The 25,569-nt window shown below is 43.7% G+C and overlaps 1 protein-coding gene across 2 annotated transcripts in view; it reads right to left on the bottom strand.

The window, feature by feature from the left end:
• txlng (taxilin gamma) overlaps positions 1-10,919 on the bottom strand; it is a 71,441-nt gene extending 60,522 nt beyond the window's left edge. The window contains exon 1 of one of the 2 annotated variants that reach the window (XM_033032731.1): positions 10,850-10,919. In XM_033032731.1, coding sequence (XP_032888622.1) covers positions 10,850-10,909 — 60 coding nt within the window. In that variant the 5' untranslated portion in view covers positions 10,910-10,919. Of the gene's footprint in view, positions 1-10,220; positions 10,534-10,849 lie in introns of those variants that run through there. The other variant, XM_033032730.1, reaches the window with a different exon arrangement.
• Positions 10,920-25,569: the final 14,650 nt, after the last annotated feature.

Here is a 25,569-nt window from a genome sequence, read left to right as displayed (position 1 = left end):
TGAGGGGATACTGCACAGTTAGATACGTTGTTGTCCATCTTGCTGATGACCAATTAGACAAATGATTACTTCGAAGGCAGGGCAATTATCTCTGTGCTTGGACCAAAGGATTACCACTCACTCAACGTTACTAGATCTCATTGCTCTTTGAGGGAGTCTGCCATGTGCAAATCAGTGGTATCCCCTTCATTATAACAGAAACTCTTCTTCAAAGGAACATCAGTGACTGTGCTGCGTCAATTTATTTTAGGATACTTGGCAATGTTGTTAACGTTTAAAAAGCTTTGCATCACATTCAGTTGTATCAAGACCCCCGCGCACTGTGGGATTAACAAACCACAGGTTCCAGTGGCTGTAGAATGTAACCCAACACAACTCGAAAACAATTAAGGAATAGTACAAATGCCGTGACACCCAAGCACAAAAACAAAATCAGTCTGAAGAAGGGTCTCATCCCGAAATATCACCCATTCCTTCTCTCCAGAGATGCTGCCTGTCCCGCTGAGATACTCCCGCAACTTGTGTCTATCTTCAATATAAACCAGCATCCGCAGTTCTTTCCTAAACAAAATTTAAGTAATTGTTGTGAACCAGCAGCTAACTAAAGCAGGTGGTTTAACAATAAAAATGATATCTCTCTTAATCATTAAATTAGTATCTATGCTCCAGACAGGCAACATTTAAGCAAAAAAATTGTTGACCGTAACAGGCGATTCTCATGTTCAATAAAACTGTCAGAGGAACAGCAATTCAGTTCTCTCTGTGCACAATCCTCCAACATTTGTTCAAGAGCTACAACATTGGATTCTGAAATGAATCCAGAGAGCATGGCTCAATGAAAGGACATGGTCAATCCTCAAATACCCACTGCTTCTTGCTCACACAACTTCACAACACATCGTAACACCCAAGGCAAAGTTTGTAGCCATGAGAATGCCGCATTTTCCACATTATCCTATCTCCTTCCAAATCTCAGCAGTTATGGGTTAGAGTGGTGAATCTGTGGAATTCTTTGCCACAGAAAGCTGTAACGGCAAAGTCAGTGGATATTTTTAAGGCAAAGATAGGTAGATTCTTGATTAGTACAGGTGTCAGAGGTTATGGGGAGAAGGCAGGAGAATGTGTTTAGGAGGGAGATGGATCAGCCATGATTGAATGGCAGAGTAGACTTGATGGGCTGAATGACGTAATTCTACTCCTATACCTTAAGAGCCTGTCCCACGATGCAAGTTTTCCAAAGAGCTCACCCGAGTTTAAAAAAAATCAAGCTCGTGGTACTTCATCACGAGTATTTTTTTACTCTTGGAAATTTTTCACACTGTTACCGCGTTTCCCGAGTATCTGCCGTTAGCGTTATGAGCCGCTACGGGACGTCCACGAGCTCCGACGTACCCGCTATGTACATTCTACGTACTTACCACGAGTTTGAATTTCTTTAAACTCGGGAGTACTCTTGGATGAACTCCCATCGTGGGACAGGGCCTTTGACTTGCCAAGACCAAGTAGATATGGAGCACAGGCAGCATAGACTGACTCGCTCTACTAAAAACAGCAAGCAATCATTAACTTTGCAAAACACAAGTAGTGCTGGAGGAAGTCAGCAAATCAGGCAGTGTCCCAAGGGAAATGGACAAATGAAGTTTCCAGTCAGGACCCATCTTTAGTCTGCCTGACTTGCTGAGTTTCTCCAACACTATTTGTTATTCAATATTCTGGCAGGCAGGTTTGCTAGGGCTACACGTATGGGGTTTAAACTACATAGTGGGGGGGAGGGATTGACAAATTGGGAGTATAAAGATGGAGTTGAAGGGGAAGTGAGTACAGAAAAAATTACAAAAGATTCTCGAATTAATAGGAAGGAAAGTTCGAGATTGGATAAAAGAGTAAGGTCATGGCCAATTGCGCGCGGTGCGAGGGGGGATGTGAATACGGAGGTCAAAGTGTTGTATATGAATGCGCGAAGTATAAGAAATAAAGAGGACGAGCTTGAGGCTCAGTTCGAAATTGGCAAGTATGATGTTGTGGGAATTACAGAGACATGGCTGGGGTGGAAGATTGCAACCTTCACGTGGTCCGCCCTGTTTCGACTAATGCAATCAACTCGACGTGCACAAACGGAAGATCAAATAGAACAAGTTGTCCAACAACTTTAGGCTGTGCACGCCACACGAAAGAAGAAGAAGAGACATGGCTGCAAGAGGGTCAAGGATGGGAACTGAATATCCAAGGGTATACCTCCTATCGAAAAGACAGACAGGTGGGCAGAGGGGGTGGGGTAGCTCTGTTGGTGAGAAATGAAATTCAGTCGGGTGACATTGAAACGGAAGATGTGGAGTCAGTATGGATAGAACTAAGGAATTGTAAGGGTAAAAAGACCCTAATGGGACTTATCTACAGGCCCCCAAACAGTAGCCTGGACATAGGGTGCAAGTTGAATCAGGAGTTTAAATTGGCATGTATCAAAGGTAATGCTGTGGTTGTTATGGGAGGTTTCAACATGCAGGTAGACTGGGAAAATCAGGTTGGTATTGGACCCCAAGAAAGGGACTTTGTGGAGCGCCTTCGTGATGGATTCTTAGAGCAGCTTGTATTGGAGCCTACCAGGGAGAAGGCAATTCTGGATTTAGGGTTCAGGGCTCTCGCTTAACTTTTTTTCCCTGTTGCCAGCTGTTGACAGTTAAGGTGGTCATTTAAGACGGCTTGCATGACACGTGCGATAATGTGCTTGGATGAAGTGCGTAGTTACCAGTCAGAATTATGGTCAATGAAGCATTCACATATTATTTCTGCTTCAAATAAAGTCACAAACTAAACCTATTCACCAATCAAGACATGATATATACCACAATGACATGCAGCAAAATTACAATACAGTATCTCATCTCTTTGTACACGTTGCAATGAATACAATTTTTATTATTTCTTTCCACTTCCAAACAAAAATGTGGATGGATTATTCAGCGTATGATCAACCTCGGTGAGACCAAGTGCAGGCTTGGCGATCGCTTCGCACAACACCTCAGCTCGGTTCACAATAAGCAAACTGATCTCACGTTGGCTCAGCACTTCAACTCCCCCTCCCATTCCGAATCCGACCTTTCTGTCCTGGGCCTCCTCCACGGCCAGAGTGAGGCCCACCGTAAATTGGAGGAGCAGCACCTCCTCAATAAGAACCAACCCAAAACGTAATATTTTCCTTTTGTTCAGAGTTTCTGTCTGACCTGTTGAGTTACTCCAGCTTTTTGTGTCTATCTTCAGTTTAAACCAGCATCTGCAGTTCCTTCAGTTTAAACCAGCATCTGCACACACACGATACTATACGATAGAACTTTATTAATCCCAGGAGGGAAATTGTGTGTGTGTGTATGTATGTATGTATGTATGTATGTGTGTGTGTGTGTGTAGTTATATATTCATATATAAATATACACTGTTTTGTTTTCTCGTTTATAACATTCTTTACAGAGTACTATGTTTACATATTCTGTTGTGCTGCTGCAAGTAAGGATTTCATTGTTCTAACTGGGACGTGAGAGAATAAAACGCTCTTGACACTTGATTTACGTCGCTAATGTGTGGGATAGAACTAGTGTACGGGCGATCGGTGGTCGGCGTGGACTCGGTGGGCCGAAGGGCCTGTTTCCACTCTGTATCTTTAAATTAAACTAAAAACACTAAAACCAGAGGAAATCTACAGAAGGGCCTCTACCCGAAACGTCACCCAATTTCTTCCAGCCAGAGATGCTGGTTGCTCCATGGAGTTCCCCTGCACAATTAAAGCATGGAATAGTCTTCACCCTACCATAGTTACCCAACCAGACACAACTAAATGAACCGGATTTGATAAAGGAACTTGAGGTTAAGGAGACATTAGGAGGTAGTGACCATAATATGGTCAGGTTTAATCTACATTTAGAGGGTGAAGGGTAGATCAGAGGTGTCAGTGTTACAGTTGAATAAAGGGGACTATGGGGCCATGAGGGAGGAGCTGTTCAAAGTTGACTGGAAAGATACCCTAGCAGGGATGACAGTGGAACAACAATGGCAGGTATTTCTAGGAATAAGGTGCAGGATCCGTTCATTCCTAGGAGGAAGAAAAATTTGAAGGGGAGTAAGGGGCGACTGTGGCTGAGAAGGGACATCAGGGATAGTATAAAAATAAAAGAGAAGTATAACGTAGCAAAGATGAGCAGGAAGCAAGAGGATTGGGTAATGTTTAAAGAGCAACGGAAGATGACTAAAAAGACAATACGGGGCGAAAAGATGAGGTACGAAGGTAAGCTAGCCAAGAATATAAAGGAGGATGGTAAAAGCTTCTTTAGGTATGTGAAGAGGAACAAATTAGTTAAGACCAAAGTTGGACCCTTGAAGACCAAAAAAGGTGAATTTATTATGGGGAACAAGGAAATGGCAGATGAGTTGAACAGATACTTTGGAGCCGTCTTCACTGAGGACACAAAAAATCTTCCTGAAATAGTAGAGGCCAGAGGATCTGGGTTGACGGAGAACATGTAGGAAATCCACATTAGGCAGGAGTGGTGTTGGGAAGACTGATGGGACTGAAGGCTGATAAATCCCCAGGGCCTGATGGTCTGCATCCCAGGGTACTTAAGGAAGTGGCTCTAGAAATCGTGGATCATTTTCCAATGTTCTATAGACTCAGGATCAGTTCCTGTGGATTGGAGGGTAGCTAATGTAGCACTTTTTAAGAAAGGCGGGAGAGAGAAAACAGGGAATTATAGACCAGTTAGCCTGACATCAATGGTGGGGAAGATGCTGGAGTCAATTATAAAAGATGAAATAGCCGCACATTTGGATAGCAGTAACAGGATCGGTCCGAGTCAGCATGGATTTACGAAGGGGAAATCATGCTTGACTAATCTTCTGGAATTTATTGAGGATGTAACTAGGAAAATGGGCAAGGGAGAACCAGTGGATGTAGTGTACCTGGACTTTCAGAAAACATTTGATAAGGTCTCACATAAGAGATTAGTGGGCAAAATTAGGGCACATTGTATTGGGGGTAGAGTGCTGACATGGATAGAAAATTGGTTGGCAGACAGGAAACAAAGAATAGGGATTAACGGGTCCCTTTCAGAATGGCCCGCAGTGACTAGTGGGGGACCGCAGCTATTTACAATATACATCAATGATATGGATGAAGGGATTCAAAGTAACATCAGCAAATTTGCAGATGACACAAAGCTGGGTGGCGGTGTGAACTGTGAGGAGGATGCTATGAGAATGCAGGGTGACTTGGACAGGTTGGGGGAGTGGGCAGATGCATGGCAGATGAAGTTTAATGCAGATAAATGTGAGGTTATCCACTTTGGTAGCAAAAACAGGAAGGCAGATTAGTATCTAAATGGCCTCTAATTGGAAAAAGGGGAAGTACAACGGGATCTGGGGGTCCTTGTACATCAGTCTATGAAAGTAAGCATGCAGGTACAGCAGGAAGTGAAGAAAGCGAATGGCGTGTTGGCCTTTATAACAAGAGGAGTCGAGTACAGGAGCAAAGAGGTAATTCTGCTGTTGTACAGGGCCCTAGTGAGAACACACCTCGAGTAGTGTGTGCAGTTTTGGTCCCCTAATTTGAGGAAGGACATTCATGCTATTGAGGGAGTGCAGCGTAGGTTTACAAGGTTAATTTCCAGGATGGCGTGACTGAGAGAATGGAGCGGCTGGGCTTGTTTACTCTGGAGTTTAGAAGGATGAGAGGGTATCTTATTGAAACATATAAGATTGTTAAGGGTTTGGACACGCTAGAGGCAGGAAACATGTTCCCAATGTTGGGGGACTCCAGGGGCCACAATTTAAGAAAAAGGGGTAAGCCATTTAGAACGGAGACGAGGAAACATTTTTTCTCACAGAGAGTTGTGAGGCTGTGGAATTCTCTGCCTCAGAGGGGAGTGGAGGCCGGTTCCCTGGATACTGCATCTGCGTGCAGATCCGTGGCAGATGCAGTATAATATAAATAAATGTGAGGTTATCCACTTTGGCGGCAAAAACAAGGGGGCAGATTATTATCTCAATGGGATTAGGTTAGGTAAGGGGGAGGTGCAGCGAGACCTGGACGTCCTTGTACACCGGTCACTGAAAGTTGGCTTACAGGTACAGCAGGCAGTGAAGAAAGCTAATGGAATGTTGGCCTTCATAACAAGAGGATTTCAGTATAGGAGTAAAGAGGTTCTTCTGCAGTTGTATAGGGCTCTGGTGAGACCACATTTGGAGTATTGTGTACAGTTTTGGTCTCCTAATTTGAGGAAGGACATCCTTGTGATTGAGGCAGTGCAGCGTAGGTTCACAAGAATGATCCCTGGGATGGCGCGACTGTCATACGAGGAAAGATTAAAAAGACTAGGCTTGTATTCACTGGAGTTTAGAAGGATGAGGGGGGTCTTATAGAAACATAAAATTATAAAAGGACTGAACAAGCTAGATGCAGGAAAAATGTTCCCAATGTTGGGCAAGTCCAGAACCAGGGACCACAGTCTTAGAATCAAGGGAAGGTCATTTAAGACTGAGGTGAGAAAATACTTTTTCACCCAGAGAGTTGTGAATTCATGGAATTCCCTGCCACAGAGGCCAAGTCACTGGATGGATTTAAGAGAGAGTTAAATAGATCTCTAGGGGCTAGTGGAGTCAAGGGATATGGGGAGAAGGCAGGCACGGGTTATTGATAGGGGACGATCAGCCATGATCACAATGAATGATGGTGCTGGCTCGAAGGGCCGAATGGCCTCCTCCTGCACCTATTTTCTATGTTACTTTCAAGAGAGAGCTAGATAGGGCTCTTAAAGATAGCGGAGTCAGGGGATATGGGGAGAAGGCAGGAACGGGGTACTGATTGGGGATGATCAGCCATGATCACATTGAATGGCGGTGCTGGCTCGAAGGACCGAATGGCCTAATCCTGCACCCGTTGTCTATTGTCTCATATCCCATCATCTGTAATCTCTTGTGTCTCAATTTATATATGGTGTGCATCTGAAATGCTTCATAAATTTTGACTTGATTAAATCAGGGCACAAAGAATGGCTGAATGTATCAGTTAAGGGCCTGTCCCACTAACGCGACTTTTCAGCGACTGTCTTCGACCTTCAAGCTCGAGGGCACTCACCTGAAAAACCTCGAGGTGGATCGACCGTCAGCAATGAAACCGCGAGCTGGATCGACCGCACACACACACATCGCAAAGGCAGGGGCCAGGGAAAGCGGGGAGCGCTGTCTGAAATTCACACCCGCGATGAACAGGAAGGTAAAAGGCGGCTGGCACAGTTACGGTAAGTCCTTTAGAGAGCGCGGGGGGGGGGGGAGAGAAGGGAGAGAAGGGGGAGAAGGGAGGAAAGGGGAGGGAAGGAAGAAGGAGTGGAGAAAGAAGGAGTGGAGAAAGAAAGAGTGGAGACACTTTTAAGAAGCCAGACAACTTTTAATAAAGTTTAGCAGGCATTTAACATTACTTTTTTTAACTTATCTTTTTTTTCTCAACGAGCTTTACCTTCGACTACCTACGATAGCATTACAACCTACTAGACCTACCTCGGCTAAACCTATGAGTAAAAAAATATCGATTTTTTCCATGGCAACCTTTTTTTACGCGGGAATTTTTCAGCATGTTGAAAAAAACGCCGCGACCTAGCTGAGGCATCGAGTACGTGGGGACTACTCTCGAGCATGAAGGAGTCACAAAGACCTCCTAGGACCTCGTGTCGACCATGCTGCGAGTATGAGTCGAGGGCAAACTCTTCTAAACTCACCAATTAGGTCGCCGCAGTGGGACAGGCCCTTTAGGTATATTCAGGTTCAGATTCAGAAAACTTTATTGTCTGTCGTAACAGAAAATCTTCTTTGACGTGGCTCAACATACAACCAGGACAATGTACTGATAAGCAGTCATACAACACAGATTTCTGCGAGCACACACAGTGTGTATAGATCTTAAAAGCAAGTATAAAGATTAAAAACTGTAAATATAGACAAGATAAAAGTTGTGGATACGTGTAAAGTGACAGTGCGTCAGGGTTAATTTGTCCCTTGTTCATTTTTTATTTAAACTGTTTATGGCAATGGGTATGAATAAGTTTTTGTGGATGTTTTTCTTGGATAGTGGGACTTTATATCGACGGCCTGATGGCAGAAGTTGGAAGGACTTGTGCAGGGGGTGGGTGGGATCCTGTGTAATGAGGTTGGCTTTCCTTTTAACTGCCTGGGTGTGGAGTACTGATAATTGATTTTGAATTTTGCCAGTTATTTTGCTTGCTTGATTAATGATCCGGGAAAGCTTTGATTTGTCTTTGACAGAGGTGAGGGTGAACCAGGATGTGATGTTAAAGGTGAGTACAGATTCTATAAGTGATTTATAGACAGCTGTTAAAATGTCCTGTCTGACATCAAAGCTCCTGAGTTTCCTCAGCAGGAACAGGCGTTGCTGTGCCTTCTTGTACACATAGTCTGTGTGCTGGGAGAAGGACAGGCGGGTGTCAATCTCTGTGCCCAGGTATCTAAAGGCCTCTACCTGCTTGTAGTCTTGACTGTGTTCAACCTAAATCATGTGGGTCATACAGCTCAAAAACAAGAGCACATCTATGCCCAATTTTGTGTTCTTCGCAAGCTAACTATAACCTTGTATTCCTTTATCCCTCATGAATTTTAATCACCACCTAACATTTATACCAATCACCTATAGAGCAGTAAGATGTGACCAACAAAAGGTTAGGAACAAAAGTACACCATTTGGTTGCGCAAATTAGTTCTATTCGTTAAGATCATGGCAGAAATTGGTGGCATAACTCACTTAAGAATAAAAAAACATATACATATAATCCTTTACTACAGACACATGTTGGAAGTATACATATATTAAAGTCAGAGGCAACCAAACTGTAAAACCTTGGTTCGAGAAAGGAATCCAGAATCCAAAACTTAAGTTCACCAGTTCTCTTCACAGATATGGATCAAACTGTAAGGTTTCCAGCATGCTGTGCTTCTAATTTGAATGAGAAACCAATAAGTATCAGACAATTGTAGGTCCTTGCCCCACCCATCCAGTTTCATAACCTGGTGTCCAAATTAAACTGATAAGCGACATATTTAGGCCCCAGTGCCCCATGTGAATTATTTCATGGTGACACTCAAAAAAGAGATGTTTCTTATTTTCTACGTCTCTGTCAGCAACCAGTGTTTACATACTGTACACATTCCCAAAAAACACTTCCTTATCTCTCTAATAATGAACAGTGGCTGATTAAAAACATATTCAAGTTGTAAGACTCAAGGTTGTTTGCTTGCCATTTTGATGTCCATTTGTGACATCAAGTCTAGTCGAATTTATTGTTATATGCAGAAATAGGGTACAATGAAAATGTTTTGCTTGAAATGAAAAGTCTACGTTTCCTATCTGCTCTCCGCGTGACAGCAACACCTGTTGTGGCACAAATGTGTTTTATTCCAACCCCATTTCTGTTCTGCACAAGTAACTCACATATGCAACTTTGTGGAATGACATCAGCTCAATTTCATAATATTCTTCAGGTTTAAATACAAAGAGAAGCAAAACACTACGAAGTTATCAGATACTAGCTTCACTGCGCCAATATTGCCAGGGCACATCCAGCCGTTATGTCATTAAACCATACCATTAATATCAACTTTTTCATCGCTGTGTGCATTGCACCTGCTGCAACTGTCACTAATTAGTAACTCCATTAGCCAAGTTTAATTGTTGCGTTATTAACTACCTTCACCCAAACTCTACTCAGCATAGAATTGAAGCGGTATCGAAAGCTGGTAGAAGGGAGGGAGGGAGGGAGGGAGTGATTGTCAGACATGGACATGAACCAAGATGACCCATAACCCCTGGCTGATGCACGCACCTCTACAACTCTTGGGAGTCAGTTTATAACGTTATCAGATTTTAAATTTGCACACATATTGTAGTGCAGAATCATACGTTTCCCCCTAACCTCCCTCCCAACATGTTACAGTGCCGCCTCCACGTGCTGGAGCTCCTTTACCGGCTCTGCAGCGCCCGGCCGGCACCTGTCCCGGATCCGGGCAACGTTCCATGCACGGCAGCACGCGGCGGCCAGAGCGATCAGCAAAGGCGCCGTCTAAAGTAGGCAGCTGTAAAGTCTACGCTGCATTTGAACGGCCTCTCAAAGAACAAAACGCCACCCCTTCCCCCCACACTCCTCAGTAGGGAGAAGGCAGCAATTACTAACCCGACAACCTGCGTTGCCCTTGCAAGTTGGTCGACCGAGGAAATCCTCGCCGTGCTGCATCCGCCAGCGAGCGAACGAGAACGAAAGAGGTACTTTTAGGCCCCAGTTACTGAGATCGTTGCATCCTCCTGCGCAGCACGGTAGGGGGAGGGCGGTGATCGAGCGTAAGCAGTGAGTGAACTGCACTGTAAATAGACGGCTGATCCGCGATGCCCCTTGCCACCTCCCCGGATAACCTGCGGACACCTGCTCTCCCCTTCTGACCCACTCTAATCCGACTACCTCTCCGTTCTCAACTCAACACAACCAACCTCTCCCTCCTCCTCCTCCTCCTCCTCCCCGGCTTGCTCAAAGGTCAGGCCTCATTTGGGTTCTCGCCTTTATTCTTGCAAATTTGTTTTTGTGCGTATAAACTAAAGAAAGGTTTAACCTCCTCCCCCCTCCCCGCCGGACAAAAGTTGCATTGAATCGGGAGGAAGAAGCGTGGGGTATGATTATGAAGACGGGTTTCTACGCACGGTGTTATTGCCTCTGGGTGACTTTGGCCGTCCCGTCCCCCGGCCTTGAGAGGGAAGATACATCCCCCTCCCCGGACCCCAACACTCTGCACTGCCCTGGCCTGGCCTCACCTCTCCGTCCTTGCCTCTCAGATCCAGCCTGCTCGCCTCCTGTACGATCCGCGTCGCCATGATGTGACGGAAGTGTATGTTTGTCGAGGGAGGGAGGGAGGGAGGGAACCGGGAAGAGCGGGGAGGGGGAGAGGGAGCCGGCTGTTCAGAAGAACGGCGTGTGGGCGCTCGGCGACCTCCACCGGAGAGTGGCCGCGCTGTGCGAGAAATCACCAACTTTGCAGCATCATTCCTGTCAACAAACGTTACAGAATCAGAAAAAAGGGAACTGAAAATATGATATCCGTTGCCTTTCCTTTAGAGCATTGCTCACTGTGCTAGGAAAAGGACTTGTTGCCCATGTGTCGCTGCTTGTTGACTAGCATGGAATATTACAGACTACTAATTTATGATTGACCATATAGTCAAATGGCAGGGGCAACAGGCCATTCGGCCCATCGTGTTCACGCCGACCAGTGGCCACCCAGCCTTATTAATCCATCTTCCTGCGCTTGGCCGATAGCCTTGGTATGCTTAGGCGATTTAGAGGCACCTATCGACACCGTCAGCGACTCTGCTTCTACCACTTTGCTTATAGCAAGTGTATACCAAATATCATCCCGTGGATAACCGATCGCTGTTGAATCCCCAAACTCATTAGGTCTCTTTTCCCGACACATGGTGTGGGTCGGGATTCATTTTTGTCTCAACCTTTTTAACGGTTTTTTGTCCACATTCCCTTCATCTATTTACCAGAAAATCTGTCAATCTTTGTCATATCAGATGAGATCTCACAAATATGTTTAATGTAAGTAAGTGGAAATTTGGGGGGGGGGGGGGGGGCAGCATTCATTGGGATCGTGGCTGATCGTCCCCCTATGAGACTGGGCCCGCACCTGTCCTCCACCATCACCCTGAGCACCGGCACACCACAGGGTTGTGTACTAAGCCCCATGCTCTACTCCCTCTTCACTCACGACTGTGTCCCTGCATTCGACACCAACACCATCGTGAAGTTTGCAGACGACACAACAGTGATTGGACTGATCACCAACGGTGATGAAACAAACTACAGAGCGGAGGTGCAGAACCTGGCGGACTGGTGCGCCAATAACAACTTGGCACTAAACACCTCCAAGACCAAGGAGCTGATTATTGACTTCAGGAGGTCCCATTCTGGAGAATACGCCCCAATCTCCATTTACGGGGAAAGTGTGGAGAGAGTGTCCAGCTTTAAGTTTCTGGACACTCACATTTCAGAAGACCTCACATGGTCCACAAACCGCGCTGGTCAAGAAGGCACAGCAACGACTGTTCTTCCTGAGGACATTAAAAAAGACTGGTCTGCCCCAACAGCTGCTGACAACGTTCTACCACTGCACCACAGAGAGCATACTAACATATGGCATCTCTGTGTGGTATCTCAGCTGCACGGAGGCGGAGAGGAGAGCTCTTCAGCGCGTCATCAACAGAGCGCAGCGGATCATCGGGACAGAGCTACCAGCCTTGGAGGGCATCTACCACACGCGGTGCCTCAGGAAGGCCCTCAGCATCCATAAGGACTCATCACACCCCTGCCACGGTCTGTTTCAACTACTTCCCTCCAGCAGACGTTACAAGGCCTTCTACGCCCGAACCTCCAGACTCAGGAACAGTTTTATCCCAAGAGCTATAGCGGCTCTGAACCGGCCCTAATGAGTGCCCCCCCACCCACCCCCTTTGGACAGTCTCCCTCAGATGGTCACGTCAATCAATTCAGCTTGCTTATTTATGTATTGTATTTATTTACCTTTCTTGTACATCAGTGGAGCTGCACACTAAATCTCGTTGCACTGACGCGCAATGACAATAAAAGATATTATTATTATATTATTATTATTATAAATAACCCGTGCCTGCCTTCTCCCCATATCCCTTGACACCACTAGCCCCTAGAGCTCTATCTAACTTTCTTTTAAATCCATCCAGTGACTTGGCCTCCACTGCCCTCTGTGGCAGGGAATTCCATAAATTCACAACTCTCTGGGTGAAAACCAGGTTTTTTCTCACCTCAATCTTAAATGACCTCCCCTTTATTCTAAGACTGTGGCCCCTGGTTCTGGACTCGCCCAACATTGGGAACATATTTCCTGCATCTAGTTTTATCCAGTCCTTTTATAATTTTATATGTTTCTATAAGATATCCCCTTATCCTTCTAAACTCCAGTGAATACAAGCCTAGTCTTTTTAATCTTTCCTCATATGACAGTCCCGCCATCCCAGGGATCAATCTCGTGAACCTACGCTGCACTGCCTCAATCACAAGGATGTCCTTCCTCAAATTAGGAGACCAAAACTGTACACAATACTCCAGATGTGGTCTCACCAGAGCCCTATACAACTGCAGAAGAACCTCTTTACTCCTATACTGAAATCCTCTTGTTATGAAGGCCATCATTCTATTAGCTTTCTTCACTGCCTGCTGTACCTGCACGCCAACTTTCAGTGACCGGTGTACAAGGACGCCTAGGTCATGCTGCACCTCCCCCTTACCTAACCTAACCCCATTGAGATAATAATCTGCCCCCTTGTTTTTGCCGCCAAAGTGGATAACCTCACATTTATCTATATTATACTGCATCTGCCACCCATCTGCCCACTCACTCAACCTGTCCAGGTCACCCTGCAACCTCCTAACATCCTCTTCACAGTTCACACTGCCACCCAGCTTTGTGTCATCCGCAAACTTGCTAGTGTTGCTCCTAATTCCCTCTTCCAAATCATTAATAATATGGTAAACAGTTGTGGCCCCAACACCGAGCCTTATTTTCAGTAAAATGTATTTCGCTTCCACTTTTCCTTTTTTTTAAAAAGTGATTGCTACCGTGCAACACTTGAAGGATGGGATCCCAATTATATTCAAGCAATGTGTGAGTATCTCGCTTACTGTGACCACAGAAATACTTATTACTGCAGTAAGTGGGATGCCCACCCATTGCTTGAATAAGATTGGGGTCACATACTTCATGTGTTGCATGGTGGCAATCACTTTTTTTTTTAAAAGGATAAGTGGCACAGCAAAATAAGTTTTACTGAAAATAATTAAATCCTAGATGGTCTGAAGAAGGGTCTCAACCCGAAACGTCACCCATTCTTTCTCTCCAGAGTTACTCCAACATTTTGTGTCTACCTTCGATTTAAACCAGCATCTGCAGTTCTTTCCTTCACATCCTCTTGCGTTGCACTGCGGCATGGGAAAATTAGAAATATATACATTGAACAGCACATTTTATTTGTAACCATCTGGAAATTTTCAGATGCATTTGTGTACTTAGTCACCCGCTATCATGTTTCCCTCAAATGGAGGAACTAGAAACTACTGCTGCTGGAATCCTGAGCAAAGCACAAAGTGCTAGAGGAATGCAGTGAGGAAATGAACAGATGACGTTGCAGGTCAGAACCCTTCTTTAGACTGATGGAGTAGGGGGGAGAAAGCAGTAAAAGACAGCTGGCGGTGGGGCAAAGATGGCAAATGATAGAAGGATATAGTTGAAGGGGCTGGGTAATTGGCAGATGGGTGGAGTAAATGACAAAGACTTGAGGTGAAAAGGAGACAAAGGGTGTCACTAAAAAGGAGACATGTGTGTCACTAATAAGGGTGTCACTAATAAGGAAGGAAATGGAGTGAAATGTAAAGCACAAGGAAGGGACGTGTGGGGAAGGGGAAGGAGAAAGGAATATAAGGAAATGGGGAACTTGGGAATGGAAGAGTAGAGTGCAGGGTAGGAGGAGGAACATGGTGACTGGGGTAGTGGTAGATGGTGGGAATGATGGACAATAACGGCAGGGGGTGTGGAGCAAGGGAAAGAGAAGGTGGTATTACTTGAAATTGACAAATGTTTATTACGCTGGGTTGTAAACTACTCCTTTCCTGCCACAGATTTTGCCTTGCCTGCTGAGTTTCACCAGAAGCTCTCCTTTTTTTTGCTTGTGTTAGCTAGAACTGTGTTGCATGTATTTTATAATTCAACTTTTCAATTTTTGAGTCCAACTTGCATACCACTTCAACATTCCCTCCCATCCACCAAATTGAGAGAAAGAATACAATTTACTCACAATCAGAAGCATCATGTTATGACTGCTTTCTCCAACATTCATAGTTTCTGTGTGCATCCATTTCAAATGGTGAGGCATTAACCTACTTGGATTTCATTTGACATAGTTTACACAGCAATGTTCTATTTTTTTAATATATTTCCAGGCATTACTTCACCCTGCTTCTTACCAAAAAGCCATTGAGTTTCAACTTCCATGGTAGTCATGAATACAGCTTGGCATTAAAGCAGTAGTTCATTTGACACGGATTCTTAGAGCAGCTTGTAATGGAGCCGACCAGAGAAAAGGCAATTCTGGATTTAGTGTTGTCCAATGAACCAGATTTGATAAGAGAACTCGAGGTAAAGGAACTGCTTGGAGGTAGTGATCATATTATTAGTTTTAATCTGCAATTTGAGAAGGAGAAGGTTAAATCGGAAGTGGCAGTGATGCAGTTGAACAAAGGGGATTATGAAGGCATGAGAGAGGAGCTGTCCAAGGTAGACTGGAAAGGGACACTAGCAGGAATGACGGTGAACAGCAATGGCAGGAATTTCTGGGCATAATCTGGAAGACACAGGATCATTTCATTCCAAAAAGGAAGAAAGATTCGAAGGGGAGTAGGAAGCAACCATGGCTGACAAGAGAAGTTAGGGATAGAATAAAACTCAAAGAAAAGATGTACAACACAGCAAAGAGTAGCCGGAAGCCAGAGGATTGGGAAACTTTCATAGGACAACGGAAGGAAACAAAACGGGCAATATGGGCTGAAAAGATGAAGTACGAAGGGAAGCTGGCCTGGAACATAAAGAAGGACAGTAAAAGCTTCTTTAGATATGTTAAGGGAAAAAGAGTAGCAAAGTCAAATGTGGGTCCCTTGAAGACAGACACGGGTGAAATTATTATGCGGAACAAGGAAATGGCAGAAGAGTTGAACAGGTACTTCGGATCTGTCTTCTTTAAGGAAGACACAAACAATCTCCCAGAAGTATTGGAGGACAGAGGATCTAAGGGGGTCGAGGAACTGAAAGAAATTTTCATTAGGCGAGAAATAGTATTATGTAGACTAATGGGAATGAAGGATGATAAATCCCCGGGGCCTGATGGACTGCAACTCAGGGTCCTCAGGGAGGTGGCTCAAGAAATAGTGGACCGTTTTCCAATGTTCAATAGATTCAGGATCAGTTCCGGTGGATTGGAGGATAGCTAAAGTTATCCCACTTTTCAAGAAATGAGCGAGAGAGAAAACGGGGAATTATAGTTAGCCTGACCGGTGGTGGGAAAGATGCTGGAGTCAATTATTAAAGAGGTAATAATGGGGCATTTGGATAGCAGTAAATGGATTAGTCCAAGTCAGCATGGATTTATGAAAGGAAAATCATGTTTGACTAATCTTCTGGAATTTTCTGAGGATGTGACAAGTAAAATGGATGAAGGGGAGCCAGTGGATGTAGTGTATCTAGACTTTCAGAAAGACTTTGATAAGGTCCCGCACGGGAGACTGGTGACTAAAATTGGTATTGGGGGGTTGGTGTTGATGTGGATAGAAAATGGGTTGGCAGACAGGAAGCAAAGAGTAGGAGTGAACGGGTCCTTTTCAGAATGGCAGGCAGTGGCGAGTGGAGTGCCGCAAGGCTCGGTGTTGGGGCCGCAACTGTTAATGATTTGGGAGAGGGAATTAGGAGCAACACTAGCAAGTTTGCGGATGACACAAAGCTGGGTGGCAGTGTGAACTGTGAAGAGGATGTTAGGAGGTTGCAGGGTGACCTGGACAGGTTGAGTGAGTGGGAAGATGTGTGGCAGATGCAGTATAATATAGATAAATGTGAGGTTATCCACTTTGGTGCCAAAAACACGGGGGCAGATTATTATCTCCATGGGGTTAGGTTAGGTAAGGGGGAGGTACAGCGAGACCTGGGTGTCCTTGTACACAGGTCACTGAAAGTTGGCGTGCAGGTACAGCAGGCAGTGAAGAAAGCTAATGAATGGAATGTTGACCTTCATAACAAGAGGATTTCAGTATAGGTGTGGAGAGGTTCTTCTGCAGTTGTATAGGGCTCTGGTAAGACCACATCTGGAGTATTACCTACAGTTTTGGTCTCCTAATTTGAGGAAGGACATCCTTGTGATTGAGGCAGTGTAGCGTAGGTTCACGAGATTGATCCCTGGGATGGCGGGACTGTCATATGAGGAAAGATTGAAAAGACTAGGCTTATATTCACTGGAGTTTAGATGGATGAGGGGGGATCTTATAGAAACATATACAATTATAAAAGGACTGGACAAGCTAGATGCAGGAAAAATGTTCCCCATGTTGGGCAAGTCCAGAACCAGGGGCCACAGTCTTAGAATAAAAGGGAGGCCATTTAAGACTGAGGTGAGAAAAAACCTTTTCACCCAGAGAGTTGTGAATTCATGGAACCAGTCTGCAGTAAGCAGTGAGAGACACTAGAAGTGAATTTAGGAAGTTGGGCACAATCATGTTTGCAGCATTATGGGCTGTAAATCTGTCATCTGAGAAGTCCACGTCACTATTGTACTAATGTTTATGTCATATTAAACCAGCTTAAATTAAACATTTTTTACACATTGGGAAAGATTCACAGCAATCAGAAGACGTAATAAATGAGATCAAAGTAACAAATCTATTTACAATGCCAAAGAATTCCTCTTTGTAATCACGTGTACTTTGAGCTGGATTGGTGAGTGTGAAGCTGAGGTGGAGCAGCAGCAATCTATATATCTATCATATCATATCATATTAATATATAAAACTCTCGCCCCAGATTCCAAAACGGAACTCCGTCCGTCCGGCACCCTGTCCCACTCCCTTTGCTGGCGCGCTCCCTGTGATTCTCCGCAACTCCGAAACCGGACGCAGGACCGCCCGCGTCTTTTCGAATTCGGAAGAGATTTCGCTTTTCTTTCTAAGTATGCGCTTCTCATTCCATTCCGTCGTGTTTAAGCGCACGTTTTAAATCAAAACCTTACCCACCCCCCCCCCCCCCCCCCCCCCCCAAAAATCTCAAAACTAAACTGGCTTCTCACCCACACAAGCCTCACCAGCACCAGCCCCTGCTGAACATTCCATCGTGTGATGTCACAATGCCCAATGCTCACAGATGCCCAATCGGAATGGAGCCATTTACATATGCCAAAGCAGGATCCCCAGCCAATGGTGAACGTTCCATCGTGTGATGTCACAATGCCCAGTGCTCATAGACATCGTTGCCATAGTGACATTACAGAGAGTCAGATGAGGGCCGAGGAGCCTTCAAAACAACATGAGATGTTCCCATATTGTTGCCCAGTGCTCATAGACATCGTTGCCATAGTGACAGTACAGAGAGTCAGATGAGGGCCGAGGAGCCTTCAAAACAACATGAGATGTTCCCATATTGTGTGTGTGAAAATATTTTCACCCCTGAACCTCGATAAGAACACCACCTGCACATCTTAATTAAATTAGAGAAAAACGGAAAAGAGGTCGGGCATTTACACTTTTAAGGCACTGTGTGTGTCGAATCTTCGTGTGTGTGATGCCGCACCGCAAACCCCCCCACCACCCCCCCCACGCGTTGCCGAGACGGACCCGACTTCGACAACTTCAAGATACACTATTTTAAGACGGAAGGGACCAGACTTCAACGACCAAATCTCCCCTGGGGGCTACAGGTAGGGAACGGTCTTTATGCACTTTTCCAACTCTGTGTGTGGGGGTGGTTAGTGTGTGTGAGGCCCCCCCCCCCCCCCCCCATTGGGGGCTATTGGGGGCCGCAGGACCGCCCACGTCTTTTCCACTTCGTCAGAGATTTCGCTTTTCTTTCTAAGTATGCGCTTCTCATTTCATTCCGTCGTGTTTAAGCGCACGTTTTTAATGGATAACATACCCCCCCCCCCCCCCCAATACTTCAAAACTAAACTGGCTTATCACCCACACAAGCCCCGATGCTCAAAGACATCGTTGCCATAGTTACCGTACAGAGAATAGCCTGTGAGCCGAGGAGCTTTCAAAACAACATGATATGTTCACATATTGTGTAAAAATATTAACGTGTTTCAAACCCCTAAAACTCGATATGAACAACACATGCACAACTTAATTAAATTAGAGAAGAACGAACAATATGTCGAGATTTTAATATTCCAATCAATGCACGTTTGACATTGAGTTGTCTGCCAGTTGGCCAATCACGCGCTTTGTTTCAGGCCAGCACACAAAATGGCTGAGAGGGCTTCACAGATGCCTGTTTTACTGGAGATTCAAATGTGTTGTTCTGTGGAATAAATGTAATGGAAACATGCAGCAGCTTCATTGTATTTAGTGCAAAAAACATTAAAAAAGACAGAAGAAAGTGCTGCGAAGTGGATAAAAATGCAAGAGAACAAGGTCCATGCTGATGTGCTGGAACACAAATGAACCCATGAATCACCTACCTGAAAGGAAAGACTAAAGGCCGGAATTTATGAACATCAAACTGTATGGACTTTAATTAATCTAATTGCACCCTTTATAACGTTAATAGATTCATTCATTCATTCATTCATTCCTTATTCATTCACTCACTCACTCACTTACTCAGACGTTCATTCATGAAATTGAGGGCCTGAACTATAACGCGGTGAATTGAACATTGTCACTAATGCCAGCCTGTTGTACAGTTATTAGTCTATAACAGATAATCTCGGAGCTTCATGCGAAAACATGCAGGGACAAAATGCTCCGATCGCGTAACTTACGAACTCGCGGCAAATAGCAATCAATTTCACTCCCTTTTTCTCCCGTTATCATGGTCCGAAAACGAGCAAACTAAAAATACTGACGACCACCCCCCCCCCCCCCCCCCCCCCCCCTTCCCGGCCACAGATATGATCCTCGCCTCCACGATCGCAAATCGGACGCTTATTAATTGAGACCGCTTCTTCACTTTACCGCGAGTACCGGTAGGTTTTCACAGGAAGGACCGAGCTTATTTCTTAACGGCTAATTACTCTACAACACGCTGGCATTAGTGACACTGTTTACTTTACTGCAATAGCTTAGACCCCCACACCCCTCTCCACCTCCGATCCAACACCCCCCCTCCCTCCACACTCTTCCCCCTCTCCCTCCTCATCTTTGTGTGTGACGACAAACGCACCACCACTCCCCCTCTCCCTCCTCATCTTTGTGTGTGACGACAAACGCACCACCCCCCCCCCCCCCCCCCTTTGGTGCAGGAGGCGCGCGCACAGCATCTTGAACGCTCAGCAAATGTTTGAATTCTTCACTAACCGTCATTCTGACTTTGCTTGTGAAGACGGGAGTCGTGGATTGCATTTGTCTGACAATAATAATCAGCTTTATTTTTATTGGATAGAATTTATTTGTTTCACATCAACCTGATCATTATATAAATCTTAAAAAGTCAATTTAATTTACAGGATTATTTTTTAAAAAAAAAGATTTTATTGCATTTCATTGTTATTTTCTTTATTTTTATCAATTTGAATTTACTAATTTAACTGTTCATTATAAATCTTCAGGAGTGCATTTCATTTTTAACATTAACATTTTATTGTTAAATTCAATATTTGTATTTCATTGAATTGATTTATTTCTCACTTAACATTACTTTTAAAGACTAATAATTTCAACACCCCTCCCTCCCCCTCACCCCTCTCCACCTCCGATCCCACACCCCCCCTCCCTCCACACTTTTCCCCCTCTCCCTCCTCATCTTTGTGTGTGACGACAAACGCACCACCCCCCCCCCCCCCCCCCCCCTTTGGTGCAGGAGGCGCTCACACATCATCTTGAACGCTCAGCGATTGTTTGAATTCTTCACTAACCGTCATTCTTACTTTGCTTGTGAAGACAGGAGTCGTGGATTGCATTTGTCTGACGATAAAAATCAGCTTTATTTTTATTGGATTGAATTTATTTGTATCACATCAACCTGCTCATTATATAAATCTTAAAAATTCCATTTAATTTACAAGCTTATTTTTTAAAGAATAACATTTTATTGCATTTCATTGTAATTTTCTTTATTTTTATCAATTTGATTTTTCTCATTTAACTGTTCATTATAAATCTTCAAGAGTGCATTTCATTTTTAACATTAACATTTTATTGTTAAATTCTATATTTTTATTTCATTGCTTTGATTTATTTCTCACTTAACATTACTTTTAAAAACTGATAATTTCAACACCCCTCCCTCCCTCTCTCCCCCCTCCCCTCCCCCTCTTCCTCCCCTGCCTCTGAAAAAACGTTTTACTAACGTAAATATTCCCCGTTTGTTTCATCTTTACCATTTTGAAATTTCTAGATTCTAAACGCTTGCCTTTGAAAACTAAAATCATTGAAATTTCACTTTGTCATCGTTGACTTTTTTAAAAGAAGATAAGTTGTGAGGTCGGGTGCATAGTGTGAAGACGCTCTGATCTGTTTGTGGAGGCGCAAGCATAGAGAAGAGTGCATTTCATTTAAACGAATAATTTTATAACATTACCATTTGATTGCATTTCATTGTAAAATTCATTGTTTGTTTTTCATTGAATTGATTTACTTCTCACTTAATATTACTGCATTTTAACACATACTTTTAATTTCAAAAACTGTTTAACAAAAAAATAATTGCTGACTTTTCATTGACAACTTAGATTCAAATTCATTGTTTTTTCACTGTCATCGTTGACTATTTTTTAAATTTTTTACACAAAATATTTTGACATAAACTTTTTATACATTAAATTTACCCAATTTGAAAAATCTTTATCATTTTGAGAATACAGACTTCTTGACTATTGTCTTTAATTCATAAAGACTGTTTTCTAACATTAAAATTACCCCATTTGTTACATCTTTACAATTTTGAGATTAACGATTGTCTTTCATTGAAAACATTTTATTGGTTTTTATTTGACGTTTAAATTGATAACATATTTAAAAAGACATTTCATTGTAATTGGCAACAGGTTTCATTGTGATTGATTTCATTCTAGAGGAAAGGAACAATTTTCAAGAAATTGATCTGTTTTCTTTGACAACTGAGATTTCAACAAAATTTCTTTGCGATTTATTTCATTTGATCTCATATCTACCATTTTGAATAAATTCATCTGAGAGTGTGTTTCGGCTTTTTAAAATTCGGAAAAATTCCATTTTGTATAACTTATTACAGTCTTCATTGCCAACAGAGATTCTGTTTTCAAATCATGCCAAGAGGAAAGAATAAACATACAGGGCGGTCGTGTGATGAGAAAAAGAAACATCGAGAAGTAATGAGGAGGAGAAGGGAACAACTGACTCAGCAAGAAACAACACAAAATCTCCGAGATAATCCAGAAATAAACAAGGAGAGAAGGGCACAACAGACACAGCCAGAAACATCTCACTGTCTCCAAGATAGTCAGGGTACAAAGCGGGAGAGAAGTGCACATGAGACGAACCAGGAGAGAAGGGCACAAGAGACACAGCCTGAAACATCTCAGTGTCTAGAAGATAGACAGGGGAGACAGCGGGAGAGAAGTGTACATGAGATGCAGCAAAAAACAACTCAACATCTCAGAAATAAACGAGAGAGGGAGCAGGAGAGAACAACTCGAGAGACAGAGCCAGAAATAAGTCAACGTCTCAGAAATAAACGAAAGAATGAGCAGGAGAGAAGGACTCGAGAGACAGAGCCAAAAAGAAGTCAACGTCTCATCAATAAACAAGAGTTGGAGCAGGAGATAAGGACTCGAGAGACAGAGCCAAAAAGATGTCAACGTCTCAGAAATAAACGAGAGAGGGAGCAGGAGAGAAGGACTCGAGAGACAGAGCCAAAAAGAAGTCAACGTCTCAGAAATAAACGAGAGAGGGAGCAGGAGATAAGGACTCAAGAGACAGAGCCAAAAAGATGTCAACGTCTCAGAAATAAACGAGAGAGGGAGCAGGAGAGAAGGACTCGAGAGACAGAGCCAAAAAGAAGTCAACGTCTCAGAAATAAACGAGAGAGGGAGCAGGAGATAAGGACTCGAGAGACAGAGCCAAAAAGAGGTCAACGTCTCAGAAATAAACGAGAGAGGGAGCAGGAGAGAAGAACTCCAGAGACAGAGCAAGAAAAAAGTCAACGTCTCAGAAATAAACAAGAGAGGGACCTGGAGAGAATAACTCAAGAGACAGAGCCAGAAACAAGTCAGCGTCTCAGAAATAAACGAGAGAGGGAGCAGGAGAGAAGAACTCAAGAAATGCATCAAGAAACATCTCAACATCTTGAGGAACATCAAGAAATAATACAAATGAGAAGGGATTCAGAGATGGGAAATGAAAGAACTGGAAGGCTGGATGAACAACGAAATGCACGACTAAAAAGGAGAAATATTAATGCTGATGTTGGTCAAATGACCCATGTTTGCCTTCATTGTCGAGCTCAACACTTCTCAGCAGAAACGACCAACTTTTGCTGCATGAAGGGTAAGGTCAAGATTGCACCTCTGAAAACACTCCCGAATGCACTCATTAATTTGTATACAGGTGACACGCCACAAGCACATGAGTTCCAAAAGAATATTAGACAATACAATTGTCTCTTTCAATTCACGTCATTTGGTGCCAAGGAAGTGATGTCACATGGATGGAATCCTTCAGTGATCATTCAAGGCCAGATTCATCATTTCATTGGTTCTTTGATGCCTGACCAAGATCAACAAAATAAATTCTTACAAATCTATTTCATGGACCCGCAAGATAGCATTGGGTTGCGAATGAGTATACTCCAAGATGCTGGTATTCAAAGGGACACTGTTGAAACGCTTGAAAACATGATAAGACTAAACAACCCTTACATTCATTCACTTGTGATGGCGATGGAGAGAATTAGAGATTTACCGGAGGCATCAATCGTTATTGATCCCAATTATCGGCCACCTTTCCAACATGAACGGAGGTTTAACACGCAAACTGCAAATGAAGTTGCCGTCCTCATAGCAAACAGTAATGAGCCTGTGGCAACATCACGCCACATTGTCTTGAGAAGTAGAGGAAGAGGAGGAGCAGAAGGAGGTCTGCAAATCATTTCAGAGTCCCATAGGTCTTATGACAGTTTTCAATACATCCTTTTCTTTCCACTTGGTGATGACGGATGGCATTCACAACTCCAAATGAGTACCGGCAGAAAATTGACACTAATGCGATATTATGCATATAGGATCATGAATCGTGACAATGAATTCAACCAGCTTTTGAGAGGAGGACGACTCTTCCAACAATATCTTGTAGATATGGCGGCTAAAATTGAAGGTGATAGACTGAATTATATTCGCATGAATCAGGTATCGTTGAGGTCAACGACGTACAAAGGACTGACGGATGCATTACATGATGATGATAACTTGGAAAACATTGGAAGGCGCATCATCCTCTCTTCAACATTTGTCGGTGGTCCCAGATATATGATGGGACGATGCCAGGACGCCATGATGTATGTTCGGAAGTATGGTACTGCTGCATTCTTCATTACAATGACCTGCAATCCAAATTGGAGCGAGATCCGACAGTGCCTCTTTCCAAATCAGCAGCCGTCTGATAGACCGGAATTAATAGCAAGAGTATTCGAGCTGAAAAGAAAAATATTCATGAAGACCGTCACTGGACCAGATGGCTTCTTTGGAAACTGTATTGCTTTCATCTTGACTATGGAATATCAGAAGAGAGGCCTGCCTCATTTCCATTGTCTGCTTTGGCTTGATGAAGCGAGTAAGCCAAGACCTCAACAATATGAAAGATTTGTGCAAGCTGAAATTCCAGACCCACAAGCAGATCCTGAGCTGCATAAATTGGTACTCAAGCACATGATCCATGGACCGTTCTGCAAGGCCACATCTCGATGTTGGAAGGAAGGAAGATGCACCAAGAGATTCCCAAAGCCATTTGTCGAAAGCACAATGTATGGAGATGATTCGTATCCTCTGTACAGGAGAAGATCTCCCGCAATGGGAGGATTTCAGGGACATCAAGAAGGACGTTCGTTAAAGACTATTACTTCTAATTGGGTTGTGCCCTATAATGCAGAACTATTGAAGGCTTTCAAATGTCACCTCAACGTCGAAATATGCTGCTCTGTACAGTCAATCAAATACGTCATCAAGTACACCTTGAAGGGATGTGATCAGGCAGCTTTTGGAATTAACGTAAATGACGAGATTAAACAGTACCTGAATGGAAGATACATTGGTCCTTCAGAGGCAGGGGCATCAGTCCTTGGATTTCTTACTCATGAGAGACACCCCCCTGTCATTCGACTTGATATACATCTACCAGACCAACAACAAGTATTTTTTGATGCTGCTCAGCAAGGGATGAATGATGGAATTGCGAGAACCACTTTGACTGAATTTGTTCGATTGAGTTCTGAAGATCCGTTTGCAAGAACACTATTGTACGTTGATGTACCTCGATTTTATACATGGAGCAGCAAGAGATGGCAAAGAAGGAAGGTTGGAAAGAGTGTGGATAACTTCCCAGGTATTTTTGAAGTCAACGTTCTTGGACGAATACATGTCATTTCTCCAAAACTAGGTGACCTCTTCTACATGAGACTGCTTCTGCATCACGTGAAAGGACCAGTGTCTTTCGAGTCCTTGAAGACACATAATGGAGTAATTCTTCCTTCCTTCAAAGACGTCTGCAGAGAAAGAGG

The sequence above is a fragment of the Amblyraja radiata genome, chromosome 14 (genome assembly GCF_010909765.2).
Source record: "Amblyraja radiata isolate CabotCenter1 chromosome 14, sAmbRad1.1.pri, whole genome shotgun sequence".
Taxonomy (NCBI): Eukaryota; Metazoa; Chordata; class Chondrichthyes; order Rajiformes; family Rajidae; genus Amblyraja; species Amblyraja radiata.
The sequence above is the reverse complement of the archived record's forward strand: the minus strand, read 5'-3'. Positions and strand labels throughout refer to the sequence as shown.